The sequence below is a fragment of the Silene latifolia genome, chromosome X (genome assembly GCF_048544455.1).
Source record: "Silene latifolia isolate original U9 population chromosome X, ASM4854445v1, whole genome shotgun sequence".
NCBI lineage: Eukaryota > Viridiplantae > Streptophyta > Magnoliopsida > Caryophyllales > Caryophyllaceae > Silene > Silene latifolia.
Window position 1 is genome coordinate 304,410,037 of NC_133537.1, and position 22,466 is coordinate 304,432,502.

Below are 22,466 nucleotides of genomic sequence, written 5' to 3' on the forward strand. Positions count from 1 at the left end.
TGTTGTACATGTTCTCAACACTTTTTGTTTGTTGATTTTAATATATATATAAAGTTCATTATTGTCAAAAAAAAAGTATAGGAATTGTTTTGTGAGACGATGACTATGCTGTTAGTTTTTACATGGAACCATTGTCTACAAATTATTTAACCTCAACGACCCTATTTCTTGCAATTTTTTTGTAGGATTAAAAAACCCAGAAGTATAGTAATATACTTGTATTTGATTTGGTAAAGCTTTCTCCAAAATAACTTTATTGGTTTGACTATTATGGTAAAAGTTTAATACATTATTAAATCAACTAATGGTGACCCAGGTTCAAGCCTCTCCAAGAGTAAAATCTTGTGGAGCATTCTTGGCCTGAGTCCATGTCTAATAGACTTCGAGTCTGTCACTCTCGGGTGGTTTACCTGGTATACGTGGTTTGCAGGCTATCACGTACACCAGCGGGTTTACCCAGTGCACACCGAAGGTAGCGGCTGCGGGTTCCCTCGTCACAAAAAAAATATATATATATACTATGTTCATAATGGACATTTATTAGTGATATAAATATATTTTTCTATCTGACGATTACGATGCTTTGAAGAGAGATTTGTCGAGTTAGAACTTAATAAAAGTTATGAAAAGAACATATAAGAAGTTATAAAATATTTACGGAGTACATTTTTCGACATAAAAGAGATCGATCATTCATAACAATAGAAAGTTTGATTATTATAACAAGTTAATGATCAATTCGCTTGGTTGAAGATAAAGATTCACACCAATTGATTGTGTATTGTTCGAGAGCTTGTAATTTGATAAAGGTTGAATTGAAATCTATGTGAACCTTTTTTTGGCCAAACGAAGAAAGAGAAAGCTTATGAAGAAAGAGCATTTCTAGCTTATCTATGTGTTTTCCTATTAGGTGTATGAGGAATGAAACTAAATGAAAGACACTGAAGAAAAGGTTGAGGGATTCTAAATTCATAAAACATTTCCCTTGATGGAGTGATGAGTAGCTTTAATTTTCGATTGAAGAAGATGACAACATGAAAAAGACCCGTATTAGCAACCTAATAAAGCGCTTTAGACACAGTTAGATAAAAGATTAACCTCACGTCTTGGCACCATACTCGTAGAGAACTTCGCCATCCGGCTAAACAACCACCTATCCAAAAGCCGCCCTCGGGTAGATAAATGCACGCATACCTTATGTATCAATAATATCTAAACTCTCTCTAAAAACCCTAGTCTCCATCAATTATACGGGGGGCTCCCATCGATCATCAATCGAGAGTAAACCCTAAAATTGCTTTATTTTTCAACCAATAATATGCAGATCTATCTTCTATTCAATAATAATCTCCCTTTTGGTGAGATCTGTTTTTTCGTCCCTTATTTCGGGAGTTTTCCATTTATTCGTGGGTTTAGTCCCATCAGTAATATAGTCAAGAATTGTTCGTTGATGGTTCGTATCGTGTTCTTTCAAAGGGTGCAAGTGATTTGTGAACGATCTTTGGAACCAATCAGAGGTAAATTTTATCTCAATCGAACGAATGATCCCTTCAAAAGCTACATGAAGATAGCGATAATAGAACGAGCCGAATTATCAGATCATGTTTTGAGATCCCTAGTTTATAAGAAAAATAGTTTTCTTTGGTTTCTATTAGATTGGTTTTCGATCATTCATATCCTTTGTAAGTGTCGTATGTCATTCTATTAATGAAATGTTCTTTTCTTTCAAAAAAAAAAAAGCCGCCCTCCGATTCTGCAACCAATATGCTTCCATAAAGATGCAAAGAATGTTATTAAATCCCCCCGTCCAATCTAACAGTCAATTATTTAGTGATTTGGATACTGAATAACGATTTAATATTGTTGTATTAGAGGAAATTGAAGGAAATGAAAAGAAAAATAAATGGATATAATCCATACTCTAAATGAAGCACGTGTAAAAATAAAATGATTGGTAATATAATTTATTTGCTTCTTATATTTACGTGTGCCTAAATGGGGTATATATACCACTCCTAAAACAGTACAACAAAAAAAACAAGATAACTCGGTTGAGGTTTACGACCCGAAATATTAAGTATATTAATTCAATGTATTATTCCCCTGATATTAGGAAATACAATGCCACGACAATAAGAATAAAATAAGAAAAGAGCATCCTTTGTATACCGTGTTCTTCTAAATTAAATCCGATCAATTTAACACATACTCCATCCTAGTCTGCCTAATGTTCCCCTTTGTTTTTGACATAAAAATAAAGAAATAAATTTTAGACCACACAAAACACCCTACCACACATAAACCCACAAAAGGTTTTAAATAAAGAAAAAAGAAACAAAACCCAACTAACATGAATAAGGAAAGAAGGAACATTAGGCTGACTAGAAAGCCAGAAAGTAGTATGAATCTTAGTTGTTCTACTAAAATTGAAGTTTGACGATCTCAATCAATCAATACTATATATTAAATCTAGAAACCAAGGGACTTCAATGTAATTAAAGAAAGTTATACAAATTAATTATATTATATAGTTTTAAATCACTAGCACCGTGTGATGGACTCGATTAAATGCAAATACAATACTATATATTAAATGCATAAACCAATGGACTTCAATGTGATTAAAGAAAGTTATACAAATTAATTATACTATATAGTTCTAAATCACTAGCACCGTGTGATGGACTTGATTAAGGGATCTTAATACAAATATTATATAGTTTGGGTTAAAATTAAATTATATAGAAGCTTCGTAATTTTTCTAAACAATTGTAAGAAACTAAAACATGGTCAATTTCCTTAAAATAAAATAATTAATTAAGATGGTGGTCAATTTGCCTAAAATAAAATATTTAATTAAGATGGTCAATTTCAAGGAGACTAAAAGAAAGAAGATGCTTGGTAATTTTCCTAAATAATTATAGAAGACTAGCAGATGGTCAATTTCCTTAAACTAAAATAATTAATTAGTATAAACATGCACACCACTTATGGTATTAGTTATTATCATCATAAAAAAATATATTAAATTTAAAATCTTTATAATTTATTAGATGTATAGAGATGTTAATTATTTAACAAACAAAAATATAATATAAGTAGGTTATAAATCATTCAAATTAGATTCCATAATATATAATACTAGGTTTGATGCCCGGCTACGCCCGGGCTACCTTTGTTTACCATTTAGTTTTATTTTCTATGAAATATGATTTGCTAATAAATTTGGTTAACACATACATTTACAATTTATCTTGAAATTATGATGAGATGTAAAATTAATCAACAATTTATGAGACACGTTCACCACTCCTGCTGTTAATATTACTAATTTCACTTAGACCTGGCAAAAGCAACCCGACCCTGAAGAGTCACGGACGAGAGCACCTAAGAGGGGGAGGGGGTGAATTAGGAGTCTATTTAAAATTTAAGCTTAATGAAAGCTTCTTTAAAAATCCTTAAACACTTTAAACAATGCTTAGATGAAAGGAGAAGTCGATACTTAGAACTAGAGAGTTAGAAGTATTCAACAACGATTCAGCAAGCAGAAGTTACAGTGTACTCAACAGTTGATTCTGTAGATATAAACGTGAGTAGAGTGTGCAGCGGAAATAAAACGAAATAGACACGACAAACGAGGTTTTTAAAAACTGGTTCGGTCACTACTCCGCGACCTACGTCCAGCGCTATTTTATTAAACGTCTGAGAAGTAAACTCATACAAACTAAGACCACCCCGAATAATAAGACAACTCTCCAACCTACTCCGGTTGCTAATGCTTAAAAGCTACTCCGCTTCCAAGACTTTTGCTTTGGGCTACTCCGCCGAAAGACTCCTTGCTTAAAGCTACTCCGCAATAAGACTTTTGCTTTGGGGTACTCCGCCGAAAGACTTCATGCTCAAAAGCTACTCCGCTTCGAAGACTTCATGTTTAAGGATAACTCTATCCTAAGACTTTGGTTCTACCCGTTTGTTACAAGACCACTTATCTCAATGTTGTTCACTCAATTGAACGGAGGAGATAAAGTTTAAGTACAAAACACGGGATCCTTGAACACGACTAAAATGACTAGGTGCAACAACAAACTCAAGTAAAAGACTCAAAAGATAAATAAACAAACTTGCAAAAGATTCAAAGATTTTGAAATGATAAACGGTTTTGCAAAGTTGATTTACTCGATTGAAAGCTTAAGTCTTTTTCAGTTTAAAACTCGTTTGTTGCACACTTGTAAAAATGAATTAAGCAAGCTATTTATAATGTTCAAGTATTATACTTTACATTAAAATATATTACACTCATAAGCACAAGTGATTAAAATATTGTAAGTAGTTTGCTTGGGCAACATGCACAAGCCATCCGAATTTCTCTACAAGCAACCGAGTATTCTTTCTCAAGAAATCGATGCCTAAGTTTGCAAGAAATCAGATTGTGCACACACACAAAAATAGGCTGGGTTTTTCAACAAGAAACAAGCATAAATGGTTGTGTTTATGGGAACCATAAACATTTCCATAAATGTAAAAGCAAACAACCCATTTATAGTAAGTGTCTTATTATGCAAGCAAACTCCTTAGCAAGTCATTGAAAGCTCAATTTTCTTTAAAAGACTTCAAAATATTTCCAGAAAACATTTGTGAACATTGAAAGAACTTTAACAAAGATTCAAATATTTTCGAAATATTTCTTTCAAAGACGAGCCTTAATTAACTGTTGACTCAACTGTTGTTTTTGCACCTAAACGTAAATTCGTCTTAAACGATCACCTTACAACACATGACATTAGCACTAATGACAATCTTCATCTTTGATCTTCATGATGACATTCTTGATAACCTTGAATTGACAATTGGAGCTTCATGCTACATGGTTAAACTTAAGAGGCACACAATTAAATAACAAATGAGATTAATTTGTCTTAAGGCATCATCAACACTAGCTTAATCAAATTGGGTTTCTTCAATTTCCCCCTTTGATGATGGCAAGACAAATAAAATTCATTGTGCAAATCCCCCTTAATCCATGGTCAAGGTTAACAAGTCAAAACATGATCAAAATAAGATGCATAAATACATGGTCATTGAAAATTAGTCAAATTTTTCATTAGCCTAGGTAGAACATATTATCGCCAAGTAAACATAGTTACGGTGTACGCAAGTCTAAGAGTAATTGAATCACCACATGCAATTTTAAACAACTTCCCCCTCTTGACATCATCAAGTAGGAAGAACACAAGTCTAAATAAGGATTAGAGTTATACAAAACAAATTGTTCAACAACTAACAACATAACCAATATTAGTAAAATAAATCACAAACACAAAGCCAAGGTAAAAAGGGATTAGAAAGGCTTTTTTTTTATTAGGCATTAGGCATGGTTATGGCAAAAGGCTTGGTACCACATACGGCATAGGCTAGGTACGGCTATGAGCAAGAGATCAATCATCGGCTTCTTCGGTTTCATCTTCTCCAACCAACCCGTGAACCATCTCCATAAGCTCTTCATTTTGACCCTTAACCTCCTTGAGTTCCTTACGCAAACCCGATACTTCCAAACGAAGACCCGCAATCTCACTCATTTGAGCATGTTGGAGATCCAACAAGGCTTTAACATCCTTAGTAAGACGTGTCATAGAAGACGATTGCATAGAGGAGGAGGAGACATCTGTAGCCTTCATACCCGACCAAATACGAGCAAATTTATCACCATCAATTTTCAAGTACATTTGTGATAAAACTCACTAGGTCATAGTGTCACACATGTGATCCACACCGAAACTAGTCGAGTCCACAATATCCATTTTCTCAAAAATAACCGATAACCACATCCCATATGCTAACACGGTAGAACTATCAACCTTACGCTTCTCTAGTATCTTAGCAAGATGATCAATGTGAAAGAACGTCAAAGCGGGTAGGTTAATTTATAGGTGTTTAGCAAGATAATAAATCAACCACATGTCTAGCACACCACACACACCACGGCTCTCATTACATGGAATCAAGGTTCGATAAATGAAATTGAAAAAGAACCGGTGGTTTATTTTGATTTCTCTCGGTTTTAGTGTGATAGGGGACGTAACTTTGGGACTTAGAAACTTTGTTACGGTCAAGGAACTTATACCATCAATAGTCGGCTAACCACCCTTAGAAAATGAGGATAACCCGGTTGTAGGAATACCGAGCAATTTCCCGACAATTTCAACATTGAGACACAAGGGTTTGTTATTCATAACGGCGGTAAGACTACCCGATTGGACATCGACTTTGACCGTAGTATAAAATTGAACAATCTCCGCTAAATAAACTCGGTTATAGATATTAAGAAGACTCTCCCACTTTTGTGCATGAATTTGCATCTTTAAAGAATTTAAAAGCGGGGGACGAATCATACCATTCGAGTTCATAGCGAGGACCCGACTTAAAGTTTCCTTGGATAACATGCTTGCAACAATCAAAGATTTCCTTTGAAAGCGATACCCATGAAGAATCTCGAGTGCCTTAGGTTGCTCAATAGCAATCATAGCACTATTCGATTCATCAACTTCCTTTGCCATTTCCTCCACTTTCCTTTTATTTGAGATCAACCGAGTGGACACTCTCTTAGCTTTGCCTTTCGGTTTGGGAACGGTTTCCTCCTTTAATAACTCGTCATCATTGAAGACGGCATTCAATTTCTCCGTGTCAATTTCTGTTTCCACAACCGTTGCCTCACTCACGGTTTTGCCTTTCCTTTTTCGCCTTTTATTTCCAACCATATCTTTCAAGATTTCATCACTACCAACACTTCCCTTCGATTTCGATTTTGATTTCGATTTCGATTTCCCATTGCTCTTCTCAACTGATTCCTCGACACTTTTCTCAACACTCTTTTCTTTTTCCTCACTTTTCTCAATTGATTTTTCCACACTCTTTTCTTTTTCTTTTTCAATGTTTTCCTCATTCTCCTCTTCACTTTCATTTTTGTTTTCCTTACTGTTTTTCTCTCCTTCCTTCTCGGCATCCTTATCAACAATCTCCTCATCTTTTTCACTTTCCTTACCAACACCAACATCAACTTCCTCAACTTCTTGAATGATTGGATTTCCATCATCATCAACATCACCAACAACCCGTGTGCTTCCTTCTTCACCCTCGGTTTCAGTTGCATGCGGCATATTCAAATCGAATTTTTGATTGAACACCCGACTTGAGAATCTCCTAGCCTCGGCAGCTGTTTTAGGACGATTAGCAACTGGTTTCTTTCTTGTCATTGGGGCGTTTGGCACAAAGACTCTAGGTTTCTTTGGTGGTTTTTGATTTTGGGCAGTTTTTCATCCAAGACTTTCAATTTGTGGTTTAACCGAGGTAGTTTTCGGCTTGTAGGAGTCTCGGATTTCCCTCAAAGTTTTCGGTTTAGTTGATTTTGGAGGCATGATTTTTATAGTGAAAGTAAAAGTGACAGTTGGTAGAGGGATGTGTAGGACGGTTTTGGAGAATATTTAGGGAAGATGTAATTTTTTGAATATTTTGAAAGTGAGTAAGGAGGTCATCATTTAAGAGTTAAAAATTATACATGTAGTAAATGAGGTGGGTGAATAGTGTTTTAGGCTTTTTTTATTTGATTGGTTGAGAGGAAGGGTGATAGACGGCTAGGTAGGTAGTAGGCGGCTAAGGCATGGGTAATGGGGAAAGGGAGATTTGATGGTTAGCTGATGGTTGAGTGGCTCCATGTAAATAATTACTTTACCCATTGGATTTACATGCAAATTAATCATTTAATTCATTGAATAAAACTAACACATAATCACTTATAAAAATAAATGTAACATCTACTCTAGTCAATCATCGAGGGCAAGTCGTCATAAAATTTTAAGCGGAATCCAACAAACCAATTTCCAACCGAAGTTTTACGAATTGTTCTCTTTCAAGCGGTTTTGCAAAAATGTCGGCTATTTGAACTTCCGTTCTACAAAATTTAAGACGAATTTGACATTTTTCCACATGATCACGTAAAAAATGATGTCTTATGTCAATATGCTTAGTCCTTGAGTGTTGTATTGGGTTCTTTGAAATGTTAATGGCACTAGTATTATCACAAAAGATAGGAGTTGAATCAAAGATAATACCATAGTCCCTTAGTTATTGTCGAACCCAAAGAACTTGCGCGCAACCCAATGCGGCACTTACGTACTCGCTTTCAGCGGTGGAAAGAGCAACGGTGTTTTGTTTCTTAGACTCCCATGAGATCAAACACGGACCTAAGAAAGTAGCCATCCCGGATGTACTCTTTCGATCAACAACGCTTCCCGCATAATCTGCATCCGAGTATCCTAAAAGCTCAAAAGGACAATGTGAGGGATACCAAAGATACAAATTAGACGTTCCAACTAAATACCAAAGAATACGTTTTACGGCAATGAAATGCGATTCTCTAGGACTAGCTTAGAAACGAGCACATAGACATACACTATATAAAATATCCGGTTGACTGGCGGTCAAATAAAGTAATGAACCGATCATACCTCGATACATCGTTTCATCAACTTTCTTACCATTCTCATCTTTGTCAAGCTTTGTGGACGAAACCATAGGTGTAAAGAAAGGTTTAGAATTAGTCATACCGAACTTACATAGCATCTCCGTTATGTACTTTTGTTGATGAATCATCACACCATCTTGAGTTTGCTTGATTTGAAGCCCAAGGATTAGGTGTCTATTTAAAATTTAAGCTTAATGAAAGCTTCTTTAAAAATCCTTAAACACTTTAAACAATGCTTAGATGAAAGGAGAAGTCGATACTTAGAACTAGAGAGTTAGAAGTATTCAACAACGATTCAGCAAGCAGAAGTTACAGTGTACTCAACAGTTGATTCTGTAGATATAAACGTGAGTAGAGTGTGCAGCGGAAATAAAACGAAATAGACACGACAAACGAGGTTTTTAAAAACTGGTTCGGTCACTACTCCGCGACCTACGTCCAGCGCTATTTTATTAAACGTCTCAGAAGTAAACTCATACAAACTAAGACCACCCCGAATAATAAAACAACTCCCCAACTTACTCTGGTTGCTAATGCTTAAAAGCTACTCCACTTCCAAGACTTTTGCTTTGGGCTACTCCGCCGAAAGACTCCTTGCTTAAAGCTACTCCGCAATAAGACTTTTGCTTTGGGCTACTCTGCCGAAAGACTTCATGCTCAAAAGCTACTCCGCTTCGAAGACTTCATGCTTAAGGATAACTCTATCCTAAGACTTTGGTTCTACCCGTTTATTACAAGACCACTTATCTCAATGTTGTTCACTCAATTGAACGGAGGAGATAAAGTTTAAGTACAAAACACGGGATCCTTGAACACGACTAAAACGACTAGGTGCAACAACAAACTCAAGTAAAAGACTCAAAAGATAAATAAACAAACTTGCAAAAGATTCAAAGATTTTGAAATGATAAACGGTTTTGCAAAATTAATTTACTCGATTGAAAGCTTAAGTCTTTTTCAGTTTAAAACTCGTTTGTTGCACACTTGTAAAAATGAATTAAGCAAGCTATTTATAATGTTCAAGTATTATACTTTACATTAAAATATCTTACACTCATAAGCACAAGTGATTAAAATATTGTAAGTAGTTTGCTTGGGCAACATGCACAAGCCATCCGAATTTCTCTACAAGCAACCGAGTATTCTTTCTCAAGAAATCGGTGCCTAAGATTGCAAGAAATCAGATTGTGCACACACACAAAAACAGGCTGGGTTTTTCAACAAGAAACAAGCATAAATTGTTGTATTTATGGGAACCATAAATATTTCCATAAATGTAAAAGCAAACAACCCATTTATAGTAAGTGTCTTATTATGCAAGCAAACATCTTATCAAGTCATTGAAAGCTCAATTTTCTTTAAAAGACTTCAAAATATTTCCAGAAAATATTTGTGAACATTGAAAGCACTTTAACAAAGATTCAAATATTTTCGAAATATTTATTTCAAAGACGAGCCTTAATTAACTGTTGACTCAACTGTTGTTTTTGCACCTAAACGTAAATTCGTGTTAAACGATCACCTTACAACACATGACATTAGCACTAATGACAATCTTCATCTTTGATCTTCATGATGACATTCTTGATAATCTTGAATTGACAATTGGAGCTTCATTCTACATGGTTAAACTTAAGAGGCACACAATTAAATAACAAATGAGATTAATTTGTCTTAAGGCATCATCAACACTAACTTAATCAAATTGGGTTTCTTCAGACCCGAAAAGGCTTACCCGAGACCCGAAATTGACCCGAAATGTCGCACCCGAATGACACCCGAAACCCGAATTAACCCGACCCAACCGAAAATGACCAGAGCTTTCATAGACCCGTATTAACCCGACTCGAAATGACCCGACCCGAAACTATCCAGCCGAAAATGATCCGACAAAACATAACTTTAATTGGCCCCAAAAGACTTGAAATGCTTTTTTCCTTCTTAATCATTTACCCGAAAATGACCCGACCCGAAATTACCCGATCCGCTTGACCCGAAACAACCCGACCAACAAACCCGAAACAGACCCGTAAGCCCGAAATGTTCCGACCTGACCCGAACTAACCCGAATATTTTAGAAACACGAAATGACCCGACCCGAATTGGCCCGACCCGAACCCGACTCGTTGACCCGATTTGCCAGGTCTACTTTCACTACATCCCCGGTTAATACTATTACGTTCACTACTTCTTCGGTTACTGTTGTTTCTTTAACTACTCATGTTATTTTTACGGTTAACCCGTTAGTTTTCTCAGATTCATATATATTTAAATAAATTAATATTTTTCAAAAATCGAATTGTTAGTTAATTTTTCACAGTCCCTCCGTTGTTTCTACTGTTACTTTCATTACATGTGTTGTGACTATTATTACTTTCACTTCTCCCGCCGTCATTATTTTTTCTTTCACTGCTCCCGCATTCATTATTGTTAATTTTACGACTCTCGTTGATGCTAGTATGACTTTCACTACTCTCGTTTCTATAAATGTTGCTTTTACTACTCACATGGGTAGTTATTATCATATTAGTTGATTATCCAGTTGTATTAGAGTTATATATATTTAAATAAAACTGAAATATTAGATTAGAATATTATTTAAGAGCAATTATTATTATATACTAATTAAATTACAAATCAAAATAATTATGGAATATTATATATTTTGGGTGTTGATTTACGCAGTACACATTTTACTCATCTCAGTATAATTAACTTGTATAGATTTATTTAATTGCATTGAAGTCACTTGGTTTCTGAAATTAATATATAGTATTGATTGATTGCGTAATTCTTTCGATTTGATTTAATGCATATATGTAATATATTTATATAAATATATAATCTTCTTAAAATTGCATGCCTAAGTAGTAAAAGTAATTTCGTCAGTAAAGAAAAAAATTGTAGTAACATTGGATATAGTTATATGATAGTAATCACTCATTTGAATAGTAAAAGTAACAATATTATTAGCGAGATTAGTGAAAGTGGTAGAAACAACAATGAGAGTAATGAAATAATCAATATTAATGCGGCAATAGTGAAAGTAAGAATAATTACGGCGAGAGTAGTGAAATTATCAATATTAATGCGGCAGTAGTAACAGTAACAATAATTACGGCGGGAGTAGTGAAAGTAACAATGATTACCGTCAAGTAGTGAAATGATATTACTATTGTTTCATTAATAAGAGTAAAATATTACAAAAATTATACCGTCCTTCCGGAGGATGTTACTCCTCATACACAAGCCATTATAATATTCCAATTGGGTGGATTGTGTTTGTGTGGGAGAACGGTAGAATTACTCAAAATATTAATAGGGGAGTAGTGAATTTGTCTCAAAATTTATTTTATCGTAATTTCAGAATATGTCATAAAAAAATATTATATATTAATGATAAATTTATGAGTTATGCAACTTTAAATAATTTTATTTTATGAAAAAAAAAATTAATAATAACCGAAGCCAGGCACCAATACTACTTTCTCCCTAAGACCATCCCCAAGCAGTGGTCACGCTAACTAGGTCACGACCCGATTTTACTCTTAATTCCACCTTATTAACCTTGATTCATTTTCACCCTCCCAAGCAGAAGGTCGCGACCTAGGTCATCAACCCTATCATTTACCACTTCACAACATTCCCAATCATACCCCACTATCATATTATATACTTTTATTTATTATTTTTTTATTGTTCAACCAATAAAAAGTATCCACCTTGAAGGTCATCAAGGTGGTCAATTTGCTCAACAAAAGTCACAAATTGACCTTGTAATGTAAAAGGTCACCAATTAACCATCAAAGGTCATCAATTATACTTGCTTAATTATGTCATTAGCATGACCAAGCAAGGTCATGACCTACCAATTGACCTTGCTTGGGTATGGTCTAATGTACTCACCATATAATCTCTATCTTAATAGAGTATAGAGCACCCCGTAGACCATACTCTACAACATACATAACGTGCACCACTGAAAGTCTGAAACACACTCGGTCGCACACAGTCACTACAAATCACTACTCGTCGGTCGACCTAAATTCTGAATCAATAAGTCTCTCCCACAACACGAATTAAAAGTGTCACCGCATATATAAGGCAAAAATTAAAATGTCTAAAGAGTCACAAATAACACAAATAAGTTATGATGAATATTATTGTAGAATTTGTGTTTCTGAATTTACTAGGAATCAAACCTCTCGCCCCTTTTTCATACTCCCTCCGTCTCGCTTAATAGTTATCTATTTTTATTTTTGGGTGTATCATTAAATAATTATCTATTTTCATAATTTGTAATATTTTATGGGTCATTTTTCATGTGCATGTGAGGTTAAGTAATTTGTGTGATCCAAATTCATCCATACTTATTTTATTAATCTTTGTGTCAAAAATAATAGATAACTATTGATGGAAACGGAGAGAGTACAACAAAGACACCCTTTAATTAATTAATTAATTAAGATATACTCCAAAACACCTTTAATTATGTTTCCATCCTTTTCTTTTTCTTTATTTGGAAAACTTCATCTTGAAAGCAAAGCAAACACAAACATTAAAAAACATCTTACTTGTATCTACCATTACATATATAAACCCACCACCAAACTAACACATTCATATTTATTTATATATCAAAACCAAATAAAATTTAAAAAATGAAATCTGTAAGAAATGTATATACTTTTCTGCTCATAAACTTAATTTTCTTAATCTGGGCAGCAACTAAATCATCAGCTGAGATTAGCAGAAGTAATTTCCCAGATGCCTTTGTCTTTGGCACTGCTTCCTCTGCTTTCCAGGTTCTTTCTTTTCTCTCCATTTTTAATTATCACAATTTCTAGAATACGACGTCTCGTACCATGAGACGGTATTTTCTCTCCATCTAATTGATGGTATGGATGATAATCAGTTTGAAGGAGCTGTAAATGAAGGGAATAGAGGAGAAAGCATATGGGACCGTTTCTCAAGATTACCAGGTTTTTTTTTTCCTACTCTCTCCGTCCGGCCATTTGTTTACTTTTGATTAAAATACCGTCACTAGGAATGAGAAGGTAAATAATTGACTGGAACTGTGGGAGTAACTAATTTCAGTTTCATGACATGCATGTTATTGAAGATTTAACCATTTTTCCCCCTTTTTTTTAGTAATTACTGAATATTTCAGTCACACTTTATTGACTATTTTGTAGGAAGAATATTGGATTTTAGCAATGCGGATGTAGCTGTTGATCAATACCATAGGTTTGAGGTAATTTTGGCCTCTTTTCGGATTTTTTTTTTTATCCTTGTAACTTCAATTTCCGCCTTTGATTATGTTCGGTTTATCTACGCAATCAAATTAAATATTAGGCTGACTTTATCCCACGCCTCAAGTCGAGTCTAAACATCGGACTTGGGATAAAATAGAAGAGTTTTTCTTGTTTTGATGTAAAGGGAGCTACAAAGACGAATTTTGATGTTCGGACATGGAATTGTGAGTCTGACCTCGAGAGAGAGAGAGTAATGATTAGTGAATTTTTATGAAGATTTTTTAGAAATAAAATGGAAAAAATTTGAGAGTTTAAATCGAGTCTAGGAATAAAAATAGTCTTTACTATTAATGTATTATCAAAGGAATATTAAATTCTGATTGTTAAGCTAGTTGGATAAGCCTATTAATTAATCAATATACTCCGTATAATGATCTTATCAACTAAACTAGTGGCGGAGTTGATTCGAAGTTAAGCCGGGTTTATAATCAGTGGCGGAACAAAGGGGACCAGTAGGACGGTCACGGTACTCCCCTAAGCAATGATATTTTTTAAACTTTTAGTTAAATTTTTTTAGATATTTTTTCAGTTTACATTATTGTATTAGATAGGTGAGATAGTCGCGTTGCTAACCCGTTATTCCGCCACTATTAGATTATTGTTGTTTATACTACTACTTAGTTTGAGATATCTCTTTTATGACAAGGAACTAGTGTCAGATATTTATTTAAAGTACTTATCTTTGAACGTGTAAGCATGACTAGTTGCCAGATTGTGACTTGAAATGAACAACTAGTTGCTAATAAATTACTATTAAAAGTGGTTGCTATAAGTACCAAGTAATAATATTATAATTTTGACTCCAAATCAAGTAGTCTGTTTGCTTAACCAAAGGATCGTCCGTCATATAACATACTCCCTCCTATTCCAGATAACCGTCCCATTGTCCATTTCCGTCAATTCACAATAATGTCCCATTGTTCATTTTTGGTAAGTGTTGTGTGGTCCAAATTCAATTTCATTTCGTTCTATTCACATAACTATCCCAATGTCCGTTTTGTGTGGTCTAAACGCACTTTCTTAATTCTTGTGTCATATTCAAAATGAGACGGTTATCTGGAATAGGAGGGAGTACTTGATGTTACATTTTGTATTCCATTCTATTGAGACCGTGATACCGCCAAAGTTCATGTGTGTGGTTTTCCCCCTAATATTTGATTGTTTGACGTGACAATTTATAACTGAGAGAATTAAACATGTATTGATGTTTTGAGTGTTTTCCTTTAATTAGTATCGTGTTTAACACATTAGGCGTCATGTGTATGGTTAGTCGGAGTAACAAAAAAGAATGTGGATTCTCTAAAGTCGTGGTACGATATAAACACAAAATCTCATTGAAGACGGCAATATCCGTCACAAGCTTGTGACGGATATAAATAAGATCAGTTCGTTAAAAATGGTTTTAGCACCCACAATGTTTTGTGACCTCTAGAAAGTGACTAGTTTACTTGTAATTTTTACCTCTTTTTAATGACTGGAAAATCAGAGTGACATACAATTGATGAAGGATATGGGAATGGATGCTTACAGATTCTCAATATCTTGGCCAAGAATTTTTCCAAGTAAGACTTTATTTTCTTCCTAAAAAATGTTTTCTTTGTTTCAATTAATTGATGTTCCTTCGTACTCGAAAAGGGAAAAAATGAGCTGATAGTTGTTTCGTATTGTGGTTTTACATCACAGATGGTACAGGAGAACCAAATCCAGAAGGAATAAGTTACTACAATAATCTCATTGATGCTTTACTTGAGAAAGGTGAGTTAGACTTTACGTTCATATGCATACATTGTACGAATTATACTCCGCACTTGTAGAAAACATCTTAGTCTATATAGTGATGACTTAAAGAGAAGAATCAAAGGTATTAACTATTTTTTTTTTTTTTTTTCAAATCAGGAATTCAGCCCTATGTGACCTTATATCATTGGGATCTTCCACAGGCTCTCGAAGACCGCTATGAAGGATGGTTGAGCAGTCAAGTTATGTAAGTATCATAAAATACTTGGAAATTAAACATACGAGCATCATATATAGGACATGAAATTTCTATCATGTGCTAATATCATTGTCAGAATCATCAGAATCATGATCATCATCATTTTAGTTGTTATTATTTACTATCAGTAATTTTGTCGTCGTTGTTGCGCTCTGTAAACCTTACAAGTACAAGTAAAACTGTGACAAGCTACAGTGTCCTTGATTGAATTACAAACGTCATGTATTTACAGAGAAGACTTCGAGAACTATGCATCAACCTGCTTTAAAGCTTTTGGAGATAGAGTGAAATACTGGATCACTTTCAACGAGCCTCGTGGTTATTGTATCCAAGGCTATGATTTAGGTGTCCAGGCTCCAGGGAGATGCTCAATTGTCGGTCATTTAATCTGTAAAAAAGGAAAATCCTCTACTGAACCTTACATAGTAGCTCATAATATTCTACAGTCTCATGCTGCTGTGTACCATATTTACCAGAAAAATTACAAGGTAAATTTCTTTAATAGAGTAAAATATATTATTTTTCACTAGAATTCATGAAATAACCCACTGGAATGTTTTGTTCAATCATTTAGGAGGAACAAGAGGGATTTATTGGGATTGCAGTAGATTCAAAATGGTTTAAACCAGTAACTGATAAACAAGAGGATCTAGATGCAGCCCAAAGAGCAATTGATTTCTCTCTTGGATGGTAATTACCTGCTTAAGGAAAAAAATCCCTCAATTGTGTTTCGAATGTCATTTGACAATATGAAGTAAATTAATCAGGTTCCTTGATCCACTATTCCTTGGAAAATACCCAAAATCAATGCAAGAACTCGTCGGAAGCAGGCTTCCTGATATCACACCTAAAATAGCAAAGCTGCTAACAGGCTCACTGGATTTTGTTGGTGTTAACCATTACACAACAGTATATGCTCGAAATGATAGAACTCGCTTCAGAAAATTTATACTCCAGGATGCATCAACTGATGCTGCTATCATTACCTCCCGTAAGAGATCCTTTCAAACTTCCATCTCTTGTTTTATGTTCCTAGCACATATTTAATATTGACACTTTGTTTGTTACCTTTTTATTAATACAGCTTATAGGTTTGGAAAAGCAATTGGGGAAAAGGTAAAAGGCAAACATACTTCAGAATTCCGACCACTTTTATTGTCATTTTTTGTTTGAATTCACCACGAGATTAGTTGCTGAACTTGTAATCTTTGTTTCACTAGGCTGGTTCGAGCTGGTTACACATCGTGCCTTGGGGGATCCGGTCTTTATCAAATTATATTCGCGAAACATATGGCAACCCACCGGTCTTCATTACTGAAAATGGTAACTTAGAATAAACTATATGAGTATATGATTTATATTTCATTGTTTGCCTCTAATATTAAATTTTGTTCATGATGGTCTTCTGTCCTATTGTAAAATTGTATGATGTATGGAATTGAGCTCTTTAATATTCAAAGCTAAAAGGCACCTAAACCATTAAAATTGAATCTCGTCTCACTCCATTTCTTGTGGAGCTAAAGATTCGGTACCTTTTGGTTCCGAGTAATGATGGAATTAAAGTAAAAGGCTCTTCAAAGTGGCCGTGGCTCTTTTTAATTTTTTATTGTACATTGGTAGTCAGTAGATGCAAGTCTCGATGCAATTTTCAGTATCGTTAATCTGAAAGCAACATCCAGTTGTTAACAAGGGTAACCGTTGTTGATGCAATTTGCAGTATGGTTAATCTGAAAGCGACCTTTAGTTGTTAACATAGGATAACCGTTGCGTACATCCGTCTCCTTTTACCTCACCGTTTGAGGGAACCTTTGAGGGACGGTGGTAATGTTTGTCATTACTGTAGTAGGGCTGTCTCGCTCAACATTTGCCGACCATCAAAAGTTTAAACTAACAAAAGAATAACTTCTTTGCAGGCATGGACGAAAAGTCAAGTATAGCTTTGAAGGAAGCATTGCAAGATAATAGGAGGATTGAGTTTCATAGGGACTACCTATCCAACTTGTCGGCTGCCATAAGGTAAAACCTATCATGTTTGAAGATTATAGGTCACTTGTAACTTCTGAAATCAGGAACAGGGCTGTAAATTACTCCATATAAGTTTTACTAAAAGATGGGCTAATTTGAGTTCAATATACAGGCAAGATGGGTGTGATGTGCGTGGATACTTCGCATGGTCATTGCTAGATAACTGGGAGTGGAATTTCGGTTATTCTGTCAGATTTGGACTCTATTATGTAGATTACAATAACAATCTTACCCGAATTCCCAAGAGCTCAGCTAATTGGTTTACAAGCTTTCTTAGGTTCGATGATGATAGTCTTCATAAAGAATCATGATCTACATTTCCTTTCTTTTTCTCTTTTCTGTCGGCCGTGTATGACTGTAAAAATGGTGAGGATAGAGATACTGTCATGGGCATCAATATTAAGATGATGCATCAGGCAGTGATATACCGTCATGATGACTGAATGTAGACCCGAAAGTGGCAAGTAATTGTAACAGAATGTACATTTGTAAATTGTAACTAACTATACACAATAACACAGAGATCTGGTAGGAGGCACTCCCATTCTGCTTACTGTGAAATTGAGTCACCAATATCAGGTTTCTCTATGTTAAAATTTTGTCGCGGGCTATAGCATCTTCCGGACTTCTGATTTCTTTGTGCTGTAATGAGTGTCTTATCAGCTTTTCAAAAAGTTACATATCTTTTCGAGTTAATCCACTGGAGGAGTTGGGCTCTCGTTTGTGGCATGTCTTCGCAACTACTATACAGTTGTATAGTCGGGACTCGCGACCCTTGGGAGCAGATGACGGATCACATATTCTACAATTTGCAGATGGACTACCAGGCAGCAGGAGAAACAACGTCTTCGCAACTACTATGCAGTTTGTACCGTCTTCGCAACTACTATGCAATTTGCATCTTTTATTGTGATGTTTCCGAACACAAACTATACAGCACAATAAAAAGTTGGAAACCCTATATATAATTTCTGGGTATTGCTAATCTTCTTATAATCCATCAGGTGGTTTCCCGTAATAGTATAAAAAGGGTCAATCGAAGTGAAAGTCTAGCATCCTATCAGGCTAGGATAGATCAGGTCGCCCAATTCTTTGATCAGGTCACTTATCTACACCTGCCTCGTGAAGAGAATCAATTTGCAGACGCTCTTGCAAAACTTGCATCTTTGATTAATATGCCAGACAACATGGTTGAAATGCCTTTATGCATCGAACGACGGCCAGAACCAGTCTATGTACACCTCCTTACAAATGAAGAAGAAAGCCCAGATGAGCCTTGGTTCCAGGCCATTCTAAACTTCAAACTTAATGGTACATACCCACCGGATATGGATAAGAGGGGACAACGCGCAATACGCCTACTAGCCTCTCAATACCTCCTCATGCAAGAGGAATTGTACAAAAGAACGCCTCTTGGTGTTGTCTTGCGTTGCCTTGATCATTCACAGGCACAAAAGGTGATGGAAGAAGTTCACGATGGAGAATGCGGTCCTCACATGAGTGGACCCATGATGGCAAAGAAAATCACACGTCTAGGATATTACTGGATGACAATGGAGTCAGATTGTATTAAATACGTCAGACATTGCCATAATTGCCAGATTTTCGGGAATGTGCAACATGTTCCTCCCTCGATGCTTTACACCATGACGTCTCCTTGGCCATTTTCTGCTTGGGGAATCGACATCATTGGGAAGATCACTCCAGCCAGATCAGGAGGTCACTGTTTTATTTTGGTAGCTATCGACTATTTTACTAAATGGGTCGAAGCAGCATCTTACACTAGTCTCACCACCAAAAATGTGGCAAAGTTCATACAAACCAATATCATATGTCGATATGGTTGCCCACATGAAATCATCAGTGACAATGGATCACATTTCCAGGCCGAGACTGAACAATTGCTAGCCAAATACAAAATCAAACACCACAATTCCTCGTCTTATAGACCTCAGACTAATGAGCGGTAGAGGCAGCTAACAAGAATGTCGTCATGATCCTCAAGAAAATGATCGGCAATTATCGAGATTGGCCTAGCAAAATACCTTTCGCGTTATGGGGTTATCGCACATCAGTTAGGACGCCCACTGGGCCACTCCTTTCTATTTGACTTACAGGATGGAAACTGTACAACCACTGGAGCTAGAGTCCCGTCTCTACGCATTCTTTTAGAAAGTCAAATTCCAGAAGCTGATTGGAATAGGGATCGATATGATGAACTTGTCCTCTTGGACGAACGAAGATTGCGCGCATTACATAATGTGCAGACATATCAGGCACGTATCAAACGAGCCTTTAATAAACGGGTTAAGCCCAGGGACATCAAAGAAGGAGATTTAGTGCTCAAATCAGTCAAAGCTCTCCTACCTGTCGATCCATGAGGAAAGTTTAAACCTAACTGGGCCGGACCTTTCTTAGTCAAGTCCATACTCTCGGGGGGTGCGGTTAAGATTACAGACCTAGATGGGAATGAATTTTCTAACCCTACCAACCTAGACCAATTGAAACGATACTACCCTTAGCATAGGACAGGAAAACGCACCTCGCGTAGCCCACGTGCCGCTCATGCGACACGAAATAAAACCGGCCCCTGGCCAGCCAAAGCTTATGTCACTATGCTCTTGCATTTTGACATTTTGACATCCTCATATCATCAAATAAACTGAATTGTACTTTCCTTAGTAGTAAGTAAAGCACATGCTTATTTTTCTAAAGTTCATTACAAGCTCTTGCTTCGAACAATTATTCTTTTACATTTGCTCGAACTACGCACAGGATTTGATTTCATTTTTTCTAATGAATACGTAGGCAATCCTTCACAGGATACAACCCATTATTATTCTAAAATGTAAATAGAAGGACATTTGCATATGCATTTGAATTTCGACAAGAATAATAAAGATAATCATAACGGTTTCTTAACTAATTAATCTTTTATTCATTGTTCTATTAATAATAATAATATATGCCAAATACATAAAAATAATAATGCTGAAAATAAATGCTAGGCTAGGATTCTAAAAACCCCGTCATTTATTACAAATTAATGATAATAAACGACTAAGGCTATTCTTCCATTTTCCCTTTGCCTTTGTCACCCTTATCATACTTCTTGTCTCGACCACGAGCCGTGCGCTCTTGTGCTATCTCCGATCTAATCACCAACGGTCTCTCTCGCGGTCTAGCCTTACCATTTCGATCTATCACCATCTTCTCGACAGAGGCGGTTTTCGGCTTCTTCGACGGACGTGCGACTCCGAATCCGGCCCCTTCGTCCACTTCAGTCAAGTACTTTTGGTTCTCATTTGCTACTTCGCGGATTTTATAATCCACGGGCTCGTGCTTTCTCAGCTTCTCACGTTCTTCGGGAGTACCAGTCTTTCTCCATTGCAAATATGAGTCAGATACCCATAAGGAGCCAATAGGAACTGGTATGAACCACATGTTCCTCTGAGCCCACCGGATTACCCACTCTCGACAAGACTCCGAAGTATGTGCCAAGGCAGTTTGAGGAACGGTATCGAACTTCAGAATTTTCTGCTTAAGGGCCACTTGCCTCATCAATCTCTCCGGAAAAATGCAAACCATGAATTCCAAGCCAGGGACACGAACTGACCATGTTGGATCCAAAGATGAGACTCCAGTAACTGACCTGAGATGCCACCATGGCACAATAATCCATCGGATCAAGGGACCACCATCACTCTTCAACTTATTTTCCTAGTAGTTGCATACCGGAGTAAAGTCCACCATATACAGCCTAGTCCTCATTGCAATTGATCGAGCATGATATCCTTGCACATTAACTAGGGGCTCGATCAACCGCAGCCGCTCCATCAGCCAAACCTGCAAGCAAAAAAACGAAAACGGGAATTAATACCCGTGCATCGACCGACAAAAAAAACAAAAACAAAAAACAAAAAAAAAACAAAAAAAAGAAAAGAAACAAGAACGGTCGAAAAATGGTTCTTACCTGCAAGATGATGGGACTTCCCAAATAAGGAAGCTCGCGGTTGGCCTTTCTATTATCCAAACCAAGAATGGTCTCCCCTAAGATTAGGCATGGTGGGCTCTTGCGCAGCTCCATTTGTTCCACTAGGCTCAGCAAATGAGGATCCCCTCTCATCTCCTCATCAACATGCCCTCGAAGGACATAGCAATGCAGTAGACAAAACCCGAAAGCCCTGCGCCTCGCAACATAAGAAATAGTAGGGTCCTCTCTATTTATAAATCGGTTAATAAAATCAAACATGCGGACTCCATTCGAGGTCACAAACAATCCACCTCAGCGTTGGTCAATCCAAGCAAGTCCCTAAATTTACCTTTATACCCTTGAGAGCTAGGGGGTATAGCCGGTATATTGTCTGGGTCCCATCCTCCAACAACAGCTATTTCTTCAGGAAAAGGACAAATTTTGCCTCCAGGAAAGGCGAATACATGAAAATTTAGGTCCCAATACTCAAGACAAGCATCCAAGAACGGCTTCACCACTTTCACTAATTTGAGACTCAAGATCGTTCCTAAATTAAAAGCACCCATATCGTGTTTCTCAATGTTTGTAAACTCATTCGTCCATTCCTTCAGACGGTTTTCAAAGACATCCATAAGTTTG

At 36.1% G+C, this 22,466-nt stretch overlaps 1 protein-coding gene across 1 annotated transcript; it reads left to right on the top strand.

Moving 5' to 3' along the window:
- The first annotated feature begins 13,097 nt into the window (after positions 1-13,097).
- Positions 13,098-18,407, top strand: LOC141617282 (putative beta-glucosidase 41). Its single transcript, XM_074434464.1, has 13 exons — positions 13,098-13,323; positions 13,434-13,500; positions 13,714-13,772; positions 15,320-15,395; positions 15,517-15,588; positions 15,730-15,817; positions 16,062-16,317; positions 16,404-16,519; positions 16,597-16,820; positions 16,914-16,945; positions 17,050-17,152; positions 17,743-17,845; positions 17,967-18,407. Exons 1-13 carry the CDS (start codon positions 13,180-13,182, stop codon positions 18,163-18,165), a joined length of 1,539 nt encoding a protein of 512 aa, XP_074290565.1. The 5' UTR covers positions 13,098-13,179; the 3' UTR covers positions 18,166-18,407.
- The last annotated feature ends 4,059 nt before the right edge of the window (positions 18,408-22,466 follow it).

What these genes read in the sequence shown, in the direction of transcription:
- LOC141617282 (XM_074434464.1), top strand. Translation starts at nt 13,180, where the DNA reads ATGAAATCTGTAAGAAATGTATATACTTTTCTGCTCATAAACTTAATT. An exon ending in CCGTTTCTCAAGATTACCAG is followed by an intron (nt 13,501 to 13,713) that starts GTTTTTTTTTTC and finishes ACTATTTTGTAG; the next exon opens with GAAGAATATTGGATTTTAGC. An exon ending in AACTTGTCGGCTGCCATAAG is followed by an intron (nt 17,846 to 17,966) that starts GTAAAACCTATC and finishes TTCAATATACAG; the next exon opens with GCAAGATGGGTGTGATGTGC.